The following is a 13,866-nucleotide window of genomic DNA, read 5'->3' as shown; positions in this document are numbered from 1 at the left end:
AGACTTAAATCTTCATGTGAATGGCCCATATGGTAATTTACCCACACCCCCCAGCAGGCTACAGTCCTGACAAAAACGAGACAATTTGCAACAAAAAATGTACGCTTTTCCAACAAAACAATCTATTATCTGAAATACTGATTGCATTCTTCAAGATCTCAACTTGCACATTATGGAAAAAAACGAAAATCACAAATTTCGAAAAAAAAAAAAAGCTTCTTTTGCGATTTTCTCGGATTCGTTTCGGCCGACATGTGTCCCTGGATTCCGTGAGGTGACATGGCCATTGAAAGTGCTGTGACACTCCCGAAGTGGAGCGTTACCACAGATCATTACTTCCTGCAGCTGTTAGACTGTACAACCAGCACTGCTCACAGTAGACTCACATCTGTATGTCTGTCAATAGTTGTTCCATTGGGGTTTTGTTTCAGGCTTTTTTCTGGTTTTTTACAATTACGACCACCTGATGTGTGCAATAAGTGTGTTTCATCTACTTCATAATTCCTTTTATTTAATATTTATCTTAGGCATATTTGTCTCTTTTTAATGTGTGTGTGTGTGTGTGTGTGTAGAGAGAGTGAGTGGAATTGGAATTTTCAATATTTCTTCATAAATATGGCCTAACATTGGAAAATTTTCATACACATCCTAAAAGTAGATAAACAGAAACCAGTTAAACAATTGAGACACAAATATACTCGGTAATTTATTACTGAAGAAAATAATGTAATATTTTACATCTCTGAGTGGCAAACGTATGTGAACCTTTGCTCGGTCTGACACATCGGCTTGGAGGAATTTTAGTTTTAATTTTCATTTTATTCTTGCGCACGCTGCAACTTGCACATCTCCACATACACATAATTACAGTGAGTGACAAGTTATGGTATTGCTCATATTGCTATTGCATATTGCATTATGTTTCATTGCATATGAATAACAGAAGGACTGTATTATCTGAATAAAGTACAATATAAAGTGTATGTACATGTTAAATACAGGTTATTGTGCATATAGTATTATACAAGTTATTATCAGAGGCAGCCAGATTTTGATTTAAAATGTCCTGCTATTTCATGGAGTCCATGATGCCGTGTACCCGAACAAGGTTTCCAGGGCCTTTGGAGGAAAAACAGCCTCGAAACATCACAGAACTTCCACCATATTTTACAGTTGGGATCGAGTTCTTTTCATTATAGCCATTCTCCTTTTTACACCAAACTCACCTTGAGTGTTTTATTGCCAAAAAGCTACACTTTTGTCACATCAGACCATAGAACATGGCTCAAAGCTGTAGGAGTATTTCACAAACTTCAGGCGCTTATGTTTGTGGTTAACTGACAGAAAAGGCTTTTTTTCTGGTCTACCTTCCAAATAATCTGTTGACATGGCGGTGGAGTCTGATGGTGGTTTTGGAGACGTGGAAACCCCAAGAGTTTACTTATTTCTTGTAATTCACCAACAGTGATCCTTGGGGATTTTTTTAACCTCTCTTACCATCCTCCTCACTCAGTGCGTTTACATGCACATCCAAATCGAGCTGCTGTCGGTAATCGAGCTAAGGGTCCCAGCAGGGGTGCCAGAGAAATCCAATCCTACATGCACACAAGGAAATCGAGCTATTGTGTGGGGTGCATTGTGCACCCAAGCCACAGGTGGCGCTACACGCCCCATCGTGTTGGTACACTTCCGGTTGTCGTCATGAAGAAGAGCTATTTAAGAGTATAAACAAAGTTATCAGCAGTGTTGCCAGATACTGCTGACGTTTTCCAGCCCAAAACATGTTCAAATCCGCCAAAATGCACTTAAAACCGCCCAATCTGGCAACACTGGGTTCCGTGTTCACAAGTTCCGTGCTCAAGCTGGGCCCTGTACTACAAACGGAGGTTAAACTACCCAGAAGTAACCCAGGGTTCCCCCGCTAAACCGGGGTTGACAAAACCTGGTTATCTTGTTTGGGGTTAAACGGTACTACGACGCCAGTTATGAAGTTGATTTGTTGAACCTGTGTTAACCTAATCAGGGTTAATGCGCGTTCACGTTAAAGGGGAGGTTATCAGCGCAAATCACCACTGTTGACAATGGCACGGTCGCCGTACTTCACGGAGGAAGAATGCGCTGTCATAATGCAAAGCTACGAGGAGTTCAAAACAACATTAAGAGCAAAATCTAACACAGCGGCTGCCAATAAGGAGCGGCAAGCATGTTAGCAACGAATTGCCGATCGGGTAAATACGCAAGTACATTATCCCTTCTACATGTTCCAGAACAGAAGTATAGGATGAGAGAAAGCTTCATGATCAATCACAAGTCACAGAAAATGGTCCTTCGACGTGGCCCCAGTCATATATAGCTTGTTTAATGTCCAAAAAATCCTGAATAAAATTTGGTATGGTAAATTCATGGAGTAGCCTACTTAAGCTGATATGTGCACAGAGTCACATGAATTAGGATGACTGACTGTTCAGTCCCTTTGACTAAGTTGGTGTATGTCCTGTGAACATTTCAGAGGCAACAGCAGTGCCAAACGCACCTGGCAACAGGTGAAAATGAAATATAAAAACATCATTTATAATGGTAAGTGTGTGTGTGCGCGTGCAAGCAAGCATTCATTTGCCTTTTATTTATTCAAGTTTTATCTGTTTGCCTAATAGTTCAAATTGTTTTGTATATAGTTTATAATGTTGTTGTGTGATATTAATGATAATATTGTGGGAAAACTACTTTGCACGGACGTTCATTTAATTTATTCTATCGTCATTTTGTTTGTTCTATTTTTGTGTATTTTATTTATTTATCTGTTTGTCTAGTTGTATCTATTTTTCTAATATATTTTTTGCATTAATAGTTTGTTTTTTCCTATTAAAATAATCTTGTGTTCTTGTTATAACTTTATCTATTTATCTGACTGTTTAGTTGTATCTATTGTTACAATTTCAATATTTTTAATATAGAAAGTTTGTTTTTTTCTATTAAAATGTTCTTGTGTGATAACTAGTTCTTGTGTTATATTTATTGTAGTTGTATCTATTTTGTATCTCAGACTTAAATATTTTTGTAAAACAAGTGTTTTTCTATAAAATATTCTTGCATTCTTGATAACTATGTTCTTAAGTGGGTTCTTTTTTTTTTTTTTACAGAAAAACCGTTCTGCATGGACATTCATTGAAGCCCTCATTGTTTAATGGTTATTTATGAGCGTTTAGGGGTTACAATAATGTAAGTCTAGGTTGCTTTATATAAAAGGTATGTCCAGAAATATTGATGTCACTGTCTAAGCAGAGGGCTCTGGCTTCTTTAGACGCTGTCTTCTTAAAACTGAATAAATATTTAAAAAGAGCCAAATGAGCCAGTCTTTTGAACGGCTCTTTTCAAAGAACGGATCACAAAGATGCAGATCCCATCAAAGAGCCATAAATCCCATCTCTAATCTGCGCTTCGATATCGCACGGGTCATCCAGGTACGCTGGCATTGTCTCTAGAGGAAATGTCGGTGGAGAGGTGGTGTTTAAAAAGGGTGTGGTTAATCAGAAACCTCAGGTTAACCAAGAACATAACCTGAGACGAGCAGGCTTGAGATGCAGCGTAAATTGCCATGGCAGCATACCTCGGTTTGAACATAGCCAACTTTCATAGTATGGGTTAATCAGGAAGTTACGCTGCACGTGATCAAGTTACTCTCAAAGTTACCCTGGTAAGCCAGAAAACCCGCTTCGTAGTACAGGGCCCTGTTAGGCTTGCTCTAACAGACTGTATGGCTACAAACTGTCCGGCACAGACCACTGTTTTGTAAGACAACTTATTTTGCACAATTGTATATTTTTCTAAAGTCCATTTTTTGCTTACAAAATTTATTTATTTTTTGCTTACAATTTAACTTATGTCTTAATAAACACACAAAAAGTTCAATTGTTTTGTTTTTATTGACATTCTTCAGATGTTGGACATATATATATATATATATATATATATATATATATATATATATATATATATATATATATATACACACACACACACACACACACACACACACACAAATACAGTGACTTGTTTATGTACACAATTCACAGCTATGCAACAGCTGTACAGTTGTATTTGGTGATACAGTAAGTGAGCTAAATTTTAACAGTGCAAACAATGCCACAAAAAGAAAAAATTCATGCTGTTGTCATGATTCGTTGTCATGCCGACCGAGGCTGTTGTGTTTCCCGCTTGTGGTCTCGTCACTCGTCACTTCCGGAAGGGGCAGTGCTGAAGTAAGTAGCTCGACTACGTAGCTTGATAGGGTTTACATGCACTAAGTAGCTCGGCTAAAATCGCATAATCTAGGTCGTGTAGCTCAATTACAAGAAATCAAGTTCGGTTCGATTTCAGCCTAGCTAAGGTGTTCCATGGCATTTAGAACTTCGATTTCAGTCGAGCAACGGCAGAAATTCGATTTTCTCTATGTGCATGTAAACGCACTGACTGTATGTGGGGAAAAATAATCTTGAGTCCTCTTCCAGGCAAGTTTGTAACAGTTCCAGTTGAAGTCTACTTTTTTATTGTTGCCTGAACAGTAGATGAAAATTTTCAGGTGAGTAGCTTTTTTTTTTGTAACCATTCCCTGACTTAGGTGGGGTTTACATTAGACCGTATCAGCGGATCATCAGATTAACGTTTTTAAAACGATTAGTGTGCACACAGCAACAGCAACACCAATACACGATTCGCGTGCACACAGCAACACCAATACACGGATACGCTCGGCTCCACAGGCATCCTGCGCTCCAAATCACTCCGCCCTGAACAGCGAGTGCCCTCTGGAGGGTGCGCACTCCGGCCCTGCGCAGCTCACAGAGCGCGCGAGTATAGCGCACAAGCAGTGATTTGGGACTGAGCCGCTGTGTGTGTGATCCCAGCGCAGATCACTTACCACTTGCAAGTGGAAGGATGGCAAGCCTAAAGACAATCATAACTACACAATGGGCAGTATTTGCATCAGTATTTGCAGTATTTTCATACTTTTATACTCTTTAATGAAAGGTGATACAAGGCGGAAGTCCGCGCCGTTTTTCAGCAGTCACGTCACATGACCAACGCCAGCGAATCAGGAAGGTGGATGTCACAGTGACGTTGTCCAATGACGACGCCAGCTAGAGCTCAGCACAGTGTATCCGCGTATCCGTGTATTCTCAATGTTTACACAGCACCGGACCACACACGATCTGGATTGAATACGTGGACCCTGGCGGATTCCCGTTTCCCGGGGTTTCCAGGCGGTTTAATGTAAACGGACAGTGCATCCGTGAAGAAAACGAGACAGATACGGTCTAATGTAAACTTGGCCTTACAAAGGTCAATACACATCTCCCTCAATTGGTTTGTGTTCTCTTATATTTCCCATGTTGATGGATGACTAAGTGAATTTGCCCTCCGTGTCACCTCATATTTGTACCTCAGTTAATCAGGAAGGTTCCTACACACTCCAATCAACTCAAAAATGTACAATTTAATGGGAAACATGCTTCAGTTACATCGTGTTCACTATAATTTCCAGGGTTGCCAATAAAACTGGCACGTGTGTTTGTTGGAAATAATGATTTTTTTGATGAGGGATTTGTTTTTCTCTGAATAAATTTATTTCAATTAAAGTTTGGATTTTTTTCATTGTTTCAGTGTGAGATGAAACTACTTCACCAAAAGGTGGATTTTTTCTTGCCTTTTTTACTCATATTTACAAGGAGGACAACTCTCTCTCTCTCTCTCTCTCTCTCTCTCTCCCTTTTAACTCCCTCCATCGCACCACACCCCTCAACATCGGGATTTCAGGAGTAGCTAAGGGTTGAGTAGAAATGTGAGTTTAAGGTCTAGCTGGGACTAGTTTTTAAGCTACAGATCCCTTTGTTACTCTCCCTCGTGTGCTCTCCTTGTTGCCCCCCCCCCCTTTAGGAGGTGCCTAGCAAAAAGGCTCGTGCACTACATTCACATACCACACCTATCTCAGCCGTGCATTCACACAGCCTCGTTCCCTCACTCCCCTCCTCTTTGTTGTGCACCTGCATACACCCTCTCTCCCTAGCTCCTCCTCATCTCGTTAGTGCGCAGCTGCACACACGCATGCACATGCCTACACTCACACACACACTCTCACACACACACACTCACACAGACACACAAACACGTGATTTCCCTCTCACATTTTAACATTCACTCACCCCTACACTGTAACACTTACATAGAGCCCATTACTTCTGATCACCATTAGTGCCTTGGTTACCATCATATGCACTGCTGATTTCTCATCCTGTTTACTGCTGGTTATTATTCTACTTACGTTATACACTACTGATTATTACTTGTATACATTGTATCACCATTTATATTGAATTATTCCTTGGCTGCTATTGTTGCTATATCTGATCAGTATTAGTTTGCTAATTCATGCCAGCTATTTCAATAAATGGTACCTTTGGAGTGAACTGTGTCCTGTCTATTGCTACAACATTCACTGAGTGCCAACTTCTGCCAACAAATATTCTAATTGCCTTCGCCCATTTGGTTGTTATATGAATGATATGAATGTTATAGATCTAGAGTAAACATATTACATTCAAGCTACAACACTCACTAAAACTATAGCAGCATCACCACTAAGTTATTCCATTGGTTTTAATAGTTTAGCTATAAACTATTAGACACTTGAATTAATGATTAATGAATTTATGAGACTGATCCCTTTTTACATGAGACTAATTCGATAAGCCTATTGCACCTACATGTGCGCGCGCGCGTGTGTGTGTGTGTGTGTGTGTGAGGGATGTAATTAATAAAATTAATTGATAAAAATGGAGGTGATTAAAATGCATGTTAGTTGAAAAATAGAGATGAAAATGGATTTGAAATAAATATGTTTAGTTGATAAATTATTACATTACAGGCATTTAGTAGATGCTCTTATCCAGAGCAACATACAACATACAGCCTGGGGCTGTAAAGCACTTTTTTTTTTTCAAAAAGATGGCATTTCCATTTGCTTTTCATGTCATACATGTGACTTAAATGCCAAAAATGTGCTTCCATTTCAATTTTGCAAAATCTTGTTTTATACAATTGTCTGAAAAACCATCTCATGTGAGGCATAAGAATCTTTTTGCAACATTTGAAAGTTTTTTTTTTATTTGCCTGTTTTCATTACTCTTTTTTTAATCCCTACTTCAGGTTGGGGAGGAGAAACTATTGCAAGAGGAGAAAACCCAGCTTTAATCACATTATATCATTTAATACGCATACAGACTATTCGCAGTTATGTTTTGTCAAAGTCATCTAAACATGTAGACATCATCGTTCTCATCCTGCCTTCACATGCAAAGCTGCACCACAGTGTCTCTTGAAATCTTATATTATCGAACGCATTCTCACACTCAGAATAAAGAAAGCTGCACAACAGTAACAGTGTGTTTACAGGTTTAATGTGTCCCAAGTGCACAAGTACAAACAGTATAAACTATTTTAATCAATTTCATCAGAGGTTACTTCAGACTTATACTTTTTTGCAGGGGAAATTGTAAATAAAAAAGCATCCTGTTTCTTTTTTACCTGTTGTTGAGAGGGTCATGTTGGTCTGATATGAAAATATCAAAATTAATCCAGAAGTAAGGTCTATTCAGTTTGTTGAAATGGTCCATAAGCTTTTGGCAGACAGAGAGAACTGAGAAGGAACAAAACATGAACTGGTTTTTCACATTCTGATGTCCATCCATCCATCTATTATCTGTAGCTGCTTATCCTGTTCTACAGGGTCGCAAGCAAGCTGGAGCCTATCCCAGCTGACTATAGGCAAGAGGCGGGGTACACCCTGTGTTAGAAATCCCCCAGCTGGAACGGTCAGCTTCTCGAGACCAATGCCCTCGTGCCACCAACAGATATCTGGGACGGAACACCGTAAAAAAACAGAGAACCAGGGATCGGTTTCACTGCTGTTTATTCACAGTTTTCTTGCCAAAGATGAAATTTTACAGACAACTTTTATAACAAAATTATAATCTCCCTAAACAGCAGCTGTGTTATGTATTGTCTATCGAATGTGTTTGTGTGTGTGTGTGTGTGTGTGTGTGTGTGTGTGTGTGTGTGTGTGTGTGTTTATGTGTGACCTCAGAGAGGGATGGGTATGTGTGTTTGGGTGACCTTGGCGTGTAGAGGGTGAAAATGTGTGTGTGTGTGTTATGTGTGTGCGCATGTAAGTGTGCTAAGTCTTGTGCTAAGTCAGCAAATTACATCTTAATTTCATTAATATGTAGTAAAACAATCATAGGCAAAACATCCCATATCAAGAATATGTCCTTAACAACATTTACAAGAATATGTCCTTAACATCAGCATTTACCATTTTAAACAAAGACATGTTTATGTCTAGTCTAGCAAAGTAGTTTAGCACTTCTCTGTGACTGGAGGAAGGTCACACAGTAATTTACAAGTTACACAGAATTCAATGCCTTCTAGCTGGCATTCTAACTACAATATTAAGAATAAGTATTAAGTATTAAGAATTACTGCCTTCTTGGTCAAGAATAAATATTTACAATTATTTATCCTTACAAAGGAATAAAACCTTACAATATGTGTGTGTGAATGAAACCTTCAATCATAAGCAAAATAATATTCATATCAGCGATTCAGCAATTTCAGCATTTATGCACGTCAAAGCATGCGAGATGTTTTTACGACAATTCTACTATGTTTAGTCTTAGCAAAGAAGTGTGTGTCTTCTCTACTGGAGGAAGGTCAGGTTACACAGGGATAGTTTAAAATCACTGTTATAATAAAGGATCTTAAAAAGCTCTAAAATATTAAATCATAAAGTCTTAACAATCCTAAATCACGTGTAGCTATAAAACTAACTTAAATCATGGCTTTAAATCTAACAATTCCCCCCTTTAATACTAATTATAGTATTAAATTAGATTTTAATTAGATTAGTGTTACACCCTAGCGGGACGATAATATACATTGTTTTCCCTGTGCGGGGGTTTACGGGTAAGAACATTTATCATCTTATACATTCTATCCATTAAGCACTTCAAAATACAAGGTCCCAGGAAAATAAACAAAAGAAAAATTACAATTACAGGGATACACATAGAAAGAATAGCAGTCCAATTACCAAACAGTCTAGAAAACCACCCTGCCGCATCCCTATGCTCGTCATGCTCTAGCTGTTGAGTGATCTGTTTCATTTGATGTACGGCTGCACCTATTTCGCCATCTGGGTTATCATTAGCAGGAACAAAAGTGCAACAGCTTTCTCCGACCATAGCACAAACACCCCCCTTTTCTGCTAACAAAATATCAAGGGCCATACGATTTTGAGTAGTCATTAGACGCAGGGCGGTTAATTCAGTCCTAATACCATCTACAGCTCTAATGGTTTCATTAACAAAGCTGGCTAAGCGATAATGTGTTATTTCTACTTCCCTCCATAGATCAACTACGCCAAAATGAGGAAACATTGATGTCCAAAAACGGTGCCATCTAGAAGTAAGCTGATGTTGCAGGGGTGAGAAATTACGATAGACATCTCGTTTCGGGTGATGAGCAGAGAGGGGATGGATAGCAGTGATAGCGTTCTTGAGTCGTATGGGAGCACAAATGCCTGACCACTTGGTGGGAAAAGAAACAAAGAGATTGGATCTATTACCGCAGTACCAGTACCAGTTTAATGCTAATTTAACACCAGGATAATTACTAGGGTGTGGTAGAACACAATTAGGATGAGCCCTACATGTATTATTGACATACCCGATACTGTTGTGTGTACAATTAGTTAGTGGAGGGTTACATTGGCATAAATTTGGGACCCAGCGAGGACATGGAGAGGTTGCGGAATTCTGATCATATATGTGATTACATTGAGACTTAGGAATGTGTCCCAAATACACGTTCCTTTTTTTAGAGTAATTTGTTCTTAAACAGTGAGGAAAAGTGAAATTAGAAGGCATATCCAACTGTAGAGTAGTGAGGATAGAATCTTGTACTGTAATGTCGGGGGTATCTGTGCCAGATACTAAAGAAGTCTGGTTTAACATTGATACCACAGAGGGGTGCGGAGAGTAATTACAGAAAGGGCCCCAAAATTTAAAAGGTTGGCCCTTCGGGCCCCAAGCATAATATAAGGCTTCAGAGCACAGCGGCAAAGGTAGGCGTGTAATAATAGTAGAAGACGGCATCAAATGACATACATAACAACTTTCATTTGTGTGTGTTCGTGCAGCCCAGTTAGCGAATTGCCAGAAGATGTTGTCTCGAGGTCCAGCTCGAGCAGGTAACCCTGCTCCAAGCAGCAGTAGAGTGATCACGAAAGCTCGAGCAGGTAACCCTGCTCCAAGCAGCAGTAGAGTGATCACGAAAGCTCGAGCGGGTAACCCTGCTCCGAGCAGCAGTAGAGTGGTCCCGAAAGCTCGAGTGGGTAACCCTGCTCCGAGCAGCAGTAGAGTAGTCCCGAAAGCTCGAGCGGGTAACCCTGCTCCGAGCAGCAGTAGAGTAGTCCCGAAACTCGTGATGAGGACTGTCATGGTTGTAGTGAGGATGATTGGTCCCAAACGGATCTTTCCCCCTCTTTGTTCACAACATCCCGCAGGCAGCAACCCGATTCTCAGTCGGTCAGGGCTGCACACAGGTCAAATCTGTGTAGAGCACAGAGAGAGAGGGAGAGAGAAAACAGAGACTGGATAGGGACACAGAAAAAAAATGTTAATAGCAAACTTGTCATTGTAACACAACTTTGTTATGGAGCCTTCTTCAATCGCGTGGTATGGATCCACTGTGGAAAAAGGTCAGTTAAAACAGCAGTACGAGTAATGGCGACTATTTCTGCAGGCCCACTATATCTAGGTTCTCCCAATTGTCCAAATCATTTAAAAAGTCGTACCAGCACCTTGTCTCCCACTTGGAAGGGGTGTGTAGGTGCTGATGGTGGAAGTGATGTTGTACTATTAACCTTAGTACAAATTTTATGCAACTTATCGATAAGGGCTGCAGAATACTCATCCATATGTGTTTTCAAATCAGAGGTACCCAGAGCCGGAGTCCCTTTCCTCCAGGGGAGAGGGAAAGGTCTTCCAAAATTAATTTCGTAGGGGGAATAACCTAGACTAGGTTTTGTTGTCATGCGAATTTCAGCCAGAGTGGCTGGCAATAAGTCTACCCAATTTTTTGAACCTGTGGTCTGCATAGCCTTAGTTAGTTTGTCTTTCAATGTTCGATTAGTATGTTCTACGATACCAGAGGATTGAGGGTGATACGGAATGTGAAAACGCCAGTTTAGTGAGAGATACTTACAAAGGTCTTGTATGACTTTTGAGGTGAAAGGGGTACCCTTGTCTGAGTCTATGGCATCTGGAACCCCATAACGAGGTATTATTTCTTTTGCCAGAATACAAGTAACTACCTTCGTGTTCTCTCGAGAACAAGGAAAGGCTTCTACCCATTTAGAGAATTTGTCCACAATCACCAGGAGATATTTAAACGGCCCACAGGGAGGCATGTGTGTGAAGTCAATTTGCCATTCTAGGAATGAAGATGTAGGTATGGGTAAACACTCGTGTTTCGCGACTGCTTTAGAGGGATTATTCTGTGCGCAGATGAGGCATCTCTCGAGAACTGAGTCCACCAAACTGTTTAAATTGGCTATACAAAAAAGTTTGTTCATGTCCCCCTTCACCCCCCTTTGTGCACGATGTGTCACGCTGTGAAATTCACGCACGAGGAAGGGAAGGCAATGAGATGGAAGACAAAGGCAGCCATCCTGACTGTACCATAGGCCATCAGAGGCGACATAAGCGCCTTGTACCTGCCAAAAGGCAGAATCATTTGGAGAAGCTGAAGCCTGTAAAGAAAGAAGGTCTAGATCTGGAATCAAGCTACTAGCAAGACAAGATGTATTACATGACGAAGGATCTAGGCCGGGAGACATGACACCAGAAGCAGCAGCAAGTTTTGCAATACGATCAGCAAGAGAATTACCCACGATTTCCGGTGTGTTTCCCGAGGCATGCACTTTAGTTTTAACTATGGCGAGTGACCTAGGGAGATGACAAGAAGCAATGAGGTTTTGTACTAAGGTAGAGTGTGAAATGGGCTTCCCATCTGCGGCATGGAAGCCTCGAGACTGCCAAATCTTCCCAAAATCATGAGCCACACCAAAGGCGTAACGAGAGTCTGTGTAGATTGGGACATCCTTGCCCTGAAACAAAATACAAGCACGCATTAGCGCATACAACTCGGCTGCCTGAGCTGAAGAGAAAGGAAGAGCATAGGCCTCATGCACAATATCAGGCAGTGAACACACAGAATAACCACAGAGGAAAACACCATCTGAGGGTTTAGAACAAGAGCCATCAACAAAGAGTCTCCCCTCCTCCCTTTGGGCTGAACACAAGGACGAGGTTGGTCTAGTTCATTGTGTTCCTTATGAGGCTAAGCTTAAGCACGTGCTTCCTGTTTACGTTAAACAGTATCCTCTCTCTGAAAACAAAGCCAAAGGAATCGATGTCATCCTACAGTCCCTCCTTGAACAAGGCGTGGTGAGACCGTGTACCAGTACAATACACCTGTCAATCCAGTACCTAAACCTGAGGGTACCTGGCACTTTACTCAGGACTTACATAAGATTAATGAACTGATTGTCCCTGTGGCACCCATTGTACCTGACGTTTCCTCTGTAATGTCACAAGTTGCGGCTCATCATTGCTGTTTTTCCGTTATTGATCTCTGTTCTGCTTTTTTCAGCATTCCTGTTGGAGAAAACACACAGCCTTTGTTTGCATTTATGCACAGACGGAAGCAGTATACTTGGACATGCCTACCGCAAGGTTTTATTGATTCTCCTGCTGTTTTCTCAGCCGTAATTCGTAACGCACTTTGTGACCTCTCCCTCCCTCAGGGCTCTGTGGTCCTGACGTATGCAGATGATCTTCTGGTATCCGCTGAGTCACCGGAAATCTGCCGAGATGCCTCCTTGCGCCTGCTCCGACATCTGGCGCACAAGGGCTTCAAAGTTTCCAGAACCAAGCTCCAGTTCTGCATGGACACTGTTAAGTACCTGGGTTTTGAACTTTCACAAGGTTGTCGTAAGCTGTCATCTGATCGAGTGCAGGTGATTCTAGACACAAAACGCCCTGCAACTAAACATGCACTGATGTCTTTTCTGGGTCTTATCAACTACTGCAGACAATGGATCCCTGACTGCTCCTTATATGACAAGATTCTCCGTTCTGCAATCTCTCATCACGATCCACTGCAACATCCTTTGACCTGGACTGACACTATGATTAACGCTTATCACTCCCTCAAAAGCGCTCTCTGTTCAGCCCCGGCTCTGGGTTTACCTGACTACTCAAAGCCCTTTCATCTCTACGCCTGTGAACAACAAGGCACAGCGTCTGCTGTTTTGGCTCAGGAGCATGGGGGAGGGATCCGTCCGTGTGCGTTTTTCTCCAAAACATTAGACACTGTTGCTCAAGGCTTACCTGCGTGTCTAAGGGCTGTCGCTGCCTGTGCTCTGATGGTTTTAGATGCGGAAAAATTGGTTTTGTCTCACCCACTGATCTTGCACTCGTCACATCAAGTTAAACAGGTATTGCAAAATTTACAGACTCAACATATGACTGCGCAGCGACACTCTGGATATGAAACCATTCTCTTTTCTACTGACAATCTGGAAATTCGTGCCACATCCTCTTTTGATACTGTAGGTCACGCTCTCGCACGCCTTCTTAATTCTCAGAACGACACTCTGGAGGACACCGATCATGATTGTCTATCTGAAATCTTGCATACTACCAGTATCAGGTCTGATCTCTCCTCCAGCCCTCTAGGGACGGGGGA

The 13,866-nt window shown here is 41.1% G+C and overlaps 1 protein-coding gene across 1 annotated transcript; it reads right to left on the bottom strand.

Annotated features, from left to right (window-relative positions):
- Positions 1–8,037: 8,037 nt before the first annotated feature.
- LOC132891209 (uncharacterized) lies at positions 8,038–13,535 on the bottom strand. Its single transcript, XM_060928680.1, has 2 exons — positions 13,509–13,535; positions 8,038–10,705 (listed from the first exon to the last, which is right to left on the bottom strand). The coding sequence occupies exon 2, from the start codon at positions 10,551–10,553 to the stop codon at positions 8,964–8,966; it is 1,590 nt and encodes a 529-aa protein (XP_060784663.1). The 5' UTR covers positions 10,554–10,705; positions 13,509–13,535; the 3' UTR covers positions 8,038–8,963.
- Between the last annotated feature and the right edge of the window lie 331 nt (positions 13,536–13,866).

Source organism: Neoarius graeffei, chromosome 9 (assembly GCF_027579695.1).
Source record: "Neoarius graeffei isolate fNeoGra1 chromosome 9, fNeoGra1.pri, whole genome shotgun sequence".
In the NCBI taxonomy this organism is placed as follows: domain Eukaryota; kingdom Metazoa; phylum Chordata; class Actinopteri; order Siluriformes; family Ariidae; genus Neoarius; species Neoarius graeffei.
Note: the sequence above shows the minus strand (reverse complement) of the source record. Positions and strands in the feature narration are given on the sequence as shown.